Source organism: Corapipo altera, unplaced genomic scaffold (genome assembly GCF_003945725.1).
Source record: "Corapipo altera isolate COAL_440 unplaced genomic scaffold, ASM394572v1 89, whole genome shotgun sequence".
NCBI classification, from domain to species: Eukaryota; Metazoa; Chordata; class Aves; order Passeriformes; family Pipridae; genus Corapipo; species Corapipo altera.
This window is the reverse complement of record NW_020884968.1, coordinates 112,617-120,672: the sequence shown is the minus strand read 5'-3', so window position 1 is coordinate 120,672 and position 8,056 is coordinate 112,617. Positions and strand designations below refer to the sequence as shown.

Genomic DNA, 8,056 nt, shown 5'->3' with positions numbered 1-8,056 from the left:
CACCGACCTAGTCTTAGGGTCAATATTGCTCTCTACTTTTATTACTGGATATGATGCAAAGACTGTGCATGTCATAAGACCATTTCCCTCCGACATTCTTGACATACATCTAGTGCAGACAGCTTGGTGTGCAGCTGCATATTGAGCTCTGGGTGGTGGGACAACAGGCAAGACACTGTGAACGGCAGATGCTTTGCACAACAAAGGGCACAGAGTCCTCTGGTCCAGCCAGGTGAGGACGAGGACTCCAGACTTTTGCACCCTGAGACTGTATAAAATCCCAGGGTTTCCTTTCTTTGGGGTTCCTCCTTGGAGGCACCCAGCTCAAGTTGTTATTTTGTTATTGTGCCATGATTAAAGTGATTTAAGGATCAAGACACCTGAGACTCTGCTATGGGAAACCTGAGGTTGAGCCAGTAAGGAAACCTGGTCTGACTGTGTGAGTGTGTACAGCGGCAAAGGGGCCTCGGCCCCAGCTCAAGTGGCACGAGAGTGACAACCAGAGTGGCTTCTGGATAGTCAGGTAAGAAAGTTTCTTTAACAACATTCTGTGGGAGGCATTGCCACATATGAAGAGGCCTGCACCTTGAGGGATGGACTTAGGGAAATGTGATGAAGTTCAGCTGTGGAAATGCAAGCTTGTGTACCTGAGACCTGATTCAAAGCACTCTAGATGAGGACAGATAAATGCATCCTGGATCCACAGGAAATTACAGAATAATAGAACGGAGACCTCTGGCTCACGAAGGGCTGACTAGGAGACAAAAACACCAAGGTTTCCAGGAAAGTTAGTAAAGCAATACTGATACTGTATGAGATCTCAGGTAGAATACCATGCAAAAATTCAGTCATCCTTTTTCAGGAAGGATTATTCAATACTGAAACAGATTCATGGATCTGCTACTAGAATGAGGTGAAGAACGGAGAGTTTATCTTACGTCAATCAGGATTATTTGGTATAGAAAATAAAATACTGGTAACAGACATAGAAGTCTATTCTTACATGATGGAAACAGGTACCAAGAATGGAAAAGAGATGTCTAAGCTAAAGTAACATTTTCAAAATAACAATTCCACACAAACTAGCAAAAATTAAACTTCCACTGGAATTAGAAGAGGGTGAAGGGTAGATAGCATCTCTTAACCATTAGAGCATACAGATGTTGGAAGAGCTTTTAAAAGTAGTGGTAAAACCTGAATTCAACAGAATTACTTTATGAAAAAGAATACAGCATAAGAGACAGGGATAGTACAACTGGCCTCTCTTCCAGCCATTAAAACAACTTGTTTTGCTTCAGTGAAAATTTGCATTTTTTAGTAAATTCGTTTTTTTTGCCACACCAGAGTTCAGTCAAGTCATCTTTAGTTGCTGAAAGGTAGTAGATGTCTTCATTTTGACGCTATTGAAAGTGTGGATAGAAGAGAATTAATTGATCACATTTCTATTTTGCCTTAGATATCTTGATGTGCCTGGGAACTGATCTGACATATATATCAAAGTGAAAACGATACCAGAGTGTTTTAATCAGAACAAGAGTAAGAAAGGGAGAGAAGTCAAAATAAATGTAAGCACAAGAATGAGTCTGCTGAAGAAATTATTGATAGGGTAGAGTATTACTTTCCTGCTTTAATAAAATCTTCCTCTATATACTTTGTTACAACACTTAATCAAAGTGCATAAAAATACTTAGTCTAATTTCTTTCCCTTTATCTTACCTTCATGACATGTACTCACCATTTCACACAGGGGCATGGAGGTAAGATTAAGAATGAGAACTGATTTTTTCTTCCTCTTTCATGGGATGTTTTTAAGCTGTTTGGTATTCCTTTGAAGACTACAGCAGTAGTTTATGTACTGGATATTTATCACTGGTGTGGAGGGTGAAACACTAACTGTACACCGTAGTCCCTGCCCTTTTAAAATATTAATTGATTAGTAACCATCTATGGAGGTTCATAAAGTATTAACTCTTTAAATGGGGAAGATATCTGCTTAGCAGCATAGCACAAATCCTACAAGATTTAAATCCCACACAATCCTGTTAAAATCCAAAGAGTTTCAAGGTGTTACTATTAGTTCAATATCTAATATTAACACCTGGTTTTGAAACCTCATGGAAACAGTATTGGTCTATTGGTCTAGCAGGACAGGAATATAAGTTCAACCTTCTTGACTGAGAGAGGAATATTCACAAATGAAGTCTACATCTTGAACTTCAATGCTTAATCCTTTTATTGACTTGCTACTCTTTAGCAACTTCCATTTTATGTACTGCATACCAGGTTAGCTCATATTTGAACAATCATGCTACATCTCCTGAATTGCCATACCTGAATTTGAAGATAACGGTCTGCATTTCCCTGAATATCAGCCACTAGATAGTCAGTGTACAAAAGTGTCAGACTGCGACTGACTCATTTATTTTGTGAAATACATAGTCCAGATGCCATATTTATTTGGAAATCCAGTTTATCTTTTTTCCTTTATTTTTTAGCTATTCAACTTACCTAACTCACCTCACTGTAAACAATTTATCAAGCCCATGAGTCTGTGGTTCAGGGGAAAATTCTAAATCACTCCAAAGATGCATGACTGCAGTACATCACAATTATAGTCAGATTTTATAAAATAAAATAGATGGACATGGGCAGAGCAGTGGAAAAAAATTTGCTTTTCACAGAAATCCACTGCTGTCTACAAAAAGGTAACTTTTAACATGACAGATTGCCTGCAATGGCAGGGGCAGGACTTGATAGCCCTTTTGGGGTGTATGAGAAAGCCTGAAAGTTTAACATACTTGACATGGAGCACTAATACCTTGAAGATCAGCAGTGCTAATAAACTCTATTGATCCTAGTTCAAACATAATAGATGCTCAGGCCTCCCCTAAAACTTAAAAATGGTAAGGGAATTTTCAGATATACTCTATTGACTATGAATAACCCCAGCCACTATTCACAGTGGAGCAATAAAGACTTGACTCACACTTAAAGAAACCAACAGATGGGCTTTTTCCTCTTCATATAGAAATGTCAATTAAATAAAAGAAGGGTAAAGTTAACAGAGTTATGTGCCAACTCTGTCAAAACATAAAGAAATAATGTCATGCGTAGGACTCTTCTTTAGACACATATTTTAGTTTTAGACACAAATTTAGTTTTAGACACAAATTTCAGGTTTTTTTAACAAGTTCCAAGATATATTTACATAAGAGACATCAGAAATATGACCTCTGATTGCTGCCACTAGATTTCTGCTTATATTGCTAAGTTAGTGGTTGAACAAGTGTTCAGTGTGTCTTTAATTGCTACCATCATGAAGAAATTTTCCCTTGGGATTTATTAACTAATGACTACCTCCCTTGCTGAGCTGTAAATCTACAAAATTCTCTGGCAAACTGGTAATTTTCTTTCTTGGAAATAGAATACAAAGGACCCAAACAGGTGGGAACCATAACTACAAGCATACGAATGTAATAAAATTAGCAATTATATGTATTTGAATGGTACCCCCTAAAGTTATTCTCTTAGTAAACTTTAAGTACCCACTCAAGTCACACTTAAGTGTGAAGCGAATGTTTTCAAGAGCCAGTAAATTAATTTAATAAATTAAATATTAGTTTTGCAACATCCTTATTCAAGCTGTAGGGTTTTTACGTATTGCTACAGGATGGCTCAGTTACAGCATGTCTGCTACTCTTCAGACACCTATTTGAACAGTGAGACAGTACATTGGAGGTATTATATGTAAAGTACTTGAGGGCACACTATCCAAAAGACTCAATCATGTTATGTAGCAATACCTATACTATAAGGTAAACATATACTTAGAATATGCAAATTGGTTTGCTCTTATGACCCAGGAAATTTGGTGAATTGAAAGTATATTTGAATTTCCCCATTCTAAGTAGTTATTCAGGTGTTACGGCGCTCATGAGGAGGAGGACACGAAGCAGAGTACAGTCCTTCAGCTTTCAGCAGCCAGGTGTGCTCACCTGCAATTATTTTTTAAACCATAGGAAAAGGTGGTGGGAGGTTTTAGTGTATGTTAAAGAGTGAGCTGCTTTCCTGTGACACAGAGGTATGTGACTAACACATGAGAGTCATCCTTTCAGATTTCAGCAACTTGGTAGCAGCCAGAAATTCTGTCTCAAACTCACGTAAGTCAGAATTTGCTGTATCTCCTTCCTGTCATCTTCTGAGTACAGTCTAGAGGGTGCTAGATAAAACTCTTTTCGGGAGTTTGATACTACATGGGACTATCTACCACAGTTGTCTGTGATTACATTGGACTGGAAGCAAGCTTGCTGCTATTAATTGTACATTATTTTTTCAAAATTGCTTTTCTGTTGAAGTGTTTTCAAATGCATTTTGAAGGTTGCTATTATCCATGTTGTTTCTGTTCCCATATTTGGAGGCATAATAGTGTTGTGCTACAGAAACAAGTCATTGTAAGGTAATTAAATACTGCACAAACTGTTCTACAATAAATGCAGCAGGCATGAACTTGTTAACCTGGGTAGCAGAGAGTACCTGAGAAAAACTTAGTTTTCTGTGAATGACAGGATAACTCCCTCAGCAGGGGACACCACAGAATAAAAGCACTGACTTATGCCTCTGTCAAGCTCTAGTTTTTTAAGTACATCAATTCTCTTAAAAAATAAAAAATGAAATCACAGATTTTTTTCCATCCTGCTATTTAGTTGGACCAAAGAAAGAAATCTTATCACCTCAGTGATCAGAAGATTCTATTGACTCCATCTACTGTAATGACAATACAGCATGTTATCTGACCATATCTGCAGCTCTAAAATGTGAATACACTGATTACTTTTTTACTAAAAATATCTGTGTACAAGTAATGGCATCAAATGCATAGACATAGCTTTTGCCTCTTTCAGTGTACCACTTCAAATGCTCACAAGATTGAAAAAAATAACGATAATAATGTTTGTTTATAAACAGTTTTGTAGCCTATTTGTTCTCTGGCCGGATGTGCCTTAATCCTGTTGTCATCCTTGGAAACACATAGGTGCACAAACAGCAAGAAGGAACCCTCAGTGCAGCTCTTCACTTTCTCTCCGGTTTGGATCCATGCCGGTCAGTTTGTTTTGGGAACAGCATTCTGTGATCCAGTGGGAAAGTCCCTCCAGAATCACTGTTATCAAGTGGCACATGGAGCTCCTTAACCATTCCGGCACTGAGAGAGGACCATAGCTGGGAACATATCGAGCACACAGCCCACCAGGCCCTGTGCACAGCCCAGCACACTTGGTGAGATGGTGCTGGCAGTGCAGTGAAGGCTGCAGTTACTTTTGGGACCTCACTGGGGGCTGAGCTTCCCACTGCCCAAATAACAATTCAGCATTTCCAGAGAAGTGGTCTCAGGGGGGTGGGATTTATGCACAGATCAACCATATCTTTTTGGAGCTTGTGGTTAAACCAATTACCCATTTAATTTTCATTTCCCATTAACCAGGAAGACTCCAGCATTGCCTCAGTAGTGCTGAATGTGTATAGTGAATACTGTATGCTATTGCTACTGGAAGAGCTCTTTTCTTTTAAAGAGGTTCTATTACATAGGGAATGCCTCAGCTCTTTCCTTGGAGTATAGCATCTAAATAAATGTATTAAAAAAAAAAGTCCAAAGCCCACATCAGAACTCTACCCACACAGACAGATAATTTTGATTCACTCTCCAGAAATCTAGCTATAATTACAGAATAATGTAGCAACCTTTCTACGTTAGACACAGTCAGCCACTGCTTTTATATTCTGGCCAGCACAAACCTTCCCTGTGAAGCAGCTGTTTTGCTCTCACAGTACCTCCTAAAGCTCTACCCACCTGTAAGCTGTTAGTTACAAGGACCTCCCTATTTTTACATGTTTACACAGCACACAGCATCACTGTGAAGTTCACAGAAAGATCTGTCAGGTGCTACCATGGTATCAATCATAAGTTAGTAACAGAGGATCAACAAAAGCACATCATCCAAGTAAGCTGCAAAGAACTTTCATTATGTAGGGTTACTACTTTACCCTTTACCTCTCTGTCTTCCAAGTAACATACTGGCAGTCAGAAAAACTTTTAATATAAAAGGCGATTAAAAATTCAGAGGCCATGCCATTTGAGCTGAAAGTTGGTTTTCAATAAGGTAAATTGAACCAGATTAAAAAATTCATAAACCAAAAAAAGGCTGTGAAAAAAAAAAAATCCTTTTCTGGGTAGTGTACATAAGGTTCATTGTGATAAAATTGTCACTTACATACTGTTTCAACTGCTGCCTCATTAAACAGTGAAAGTTCATAGATGGGTCTGCCAGAGAAGGTAAGTCAGGTGAAATACTCCAAGCCCTCGGAAAAAAATCTCTTCTCTGAACCTTTGAGAAAATCAATTTTTCCAACCAAACCCTTTAAGTGATCTGATACTTGGTGTGAAAACAGCTAACAACATCCATTGGCAGTGATCACCTCCCTGAGCCCCATCATTACTCCAGGACCTTACTGTAATAAGGAGGAGGAAACAAAAGCAAAAGTCCCCAAACCCAAACGTCTCAAAAGGCAGGTATTTTCCCAGTTCAGATTCCTGAGGTGACAGGGAGAATTCAGAAGTAGGAGTGTCAGAGCAGGCACCGCAGTCAGAGGTGGCTCATAGCACCTCTACTGCTGGGCAGGGCTGGCATAGGCTCCAAATAAAAATCAAAGCAACACATCTCTTTTCAAAACAAAGAAAGAGTGAAAAAAAAAAAAATATCTCATACTCTGAGTACCTTTGATTCCTGGCTGGTGGTTGATGCTGGAGAGGGGGGTTGCTCTGGGCTCTCCACTTCATTCTCTTTCTCCACACTGTCCATGCTGACTTCAGTCGTGCTGCTCGGAGGAATCATTTTACCTCTAAAACACTGTCACTATAAGGAAAAAAAGCTACAGACTGTTCTTGCTGTTTTTCATTTAACGTCCCCTTCCTTCTCTGCTTTTCTAGAGCAAATGAACTCCAACTGCTTGGTTTCACTATATTTGCAAGACTAGAATTCTCTCGATTTTCTCTTTTTTCCTTCTCCTCCTCCTCCCCCTCCTTCCTCCCTCCCCTTTCCTATGTAATTCTGCTGCGAGGGAGTAAGTTATCGATGGCTCTGTAGGTCAGTTAAGTGCCTGCTTTTCCCCGGTACTCCTCCCCTCCATAGGAAGCCTGGAGGTGTGGAGCAGAGTCGTGACCGTCAGCCCCACAATCAGAAGGGAGTGATTTGAAGCAGAAAGCCCAAGCCACGCACACACACACGCGGGGCACTGGAGGGAGGAGTTGTATTTCTAATGCTGTGAATAGCTTTGGAGGAGCATGTGCTGTCATAGTAGTGAAAGAAAGTAATGCACGCATGCACACACACACACGCATACAGATAGGCAGTGTATATGAGGTTTTAAAGCATTTTACCTTTTTACAGGTTGGAGAAGATAGAGCTGAAGGGCACTGTTATATTCTTACGAGTCTTTTCCTGAAGAAGAAGCCCTGAAGAAGGACTTTAGAAACAGAGGAGAAAAATGAATCTTCCTTTTCCTTGTCCCAGTGAAGTTTATTTAAAATTCTAGATATCCAGTGTCTCTAAAGCTCTCACCTTGCCTTACATCCCAAACTTGCTAGGAAATGACAGGACAGAGTCAGGGGAGAGTCACCTGTGAATCCACATGTTCCTTGCTCCTCTCCCAGGCAGGGAAGCCCAGCTCTGAGCCATGCACACGCAATCTGGGTCATCTGGAGCTCCCACTATCTCACACATCCTATACCTGTAGGTTGTCATAGTGATAATACTCCATCAGGCAGCAACAGAGCAGAGGCAGCCACTGGGAAGAGCCTGTGGCTTCCCACAATGCTGACACTCCTGAGGATGCAGCACCCGAAGTCACGGTTGGGTCTGCGGTACTACCAGCAGAAGGTCAGCATGACTTTGCTGGCTGGCTCAGATTGCTTATGTTGCTTGAGGTTTTTCTTCTGATTTAAATCTGCTGCAAAGGTGCCTGTCAGCTCTCTTCCTCTCTGAATTGAGGTCTGCATTATGAA

At 40.1% G+C, this 8,056-nt stretch overlaps 1 protein-coding gene across 1 annotated transcript in view; it reads right to left on the bottom strand.

The window, feature by feature from the left end:
• STAC (SH3 and cysteine rich domain) overlaps nucleotides 1-7,223 on the bottom strand; it is a 73,094-nt gene extending 65,871 nt beyond the window's left edge. Inside the window, exon 1 of the mRNA XM_027665044.1 lies at nucleotides 6,771-7,223. Coding sequence (XP_027520845.1) covers nucleotides 6,771-6,887 — 117 coding nt within the window. The 5' untranslated portion in view covers nucleotides 6,888-7,223. The remainder of the gene's footprint in view (nucleotides 1-6,770) is intronic.
• Nucleotides 7,224-8,056: the final 833 nt, after the last annotated feature.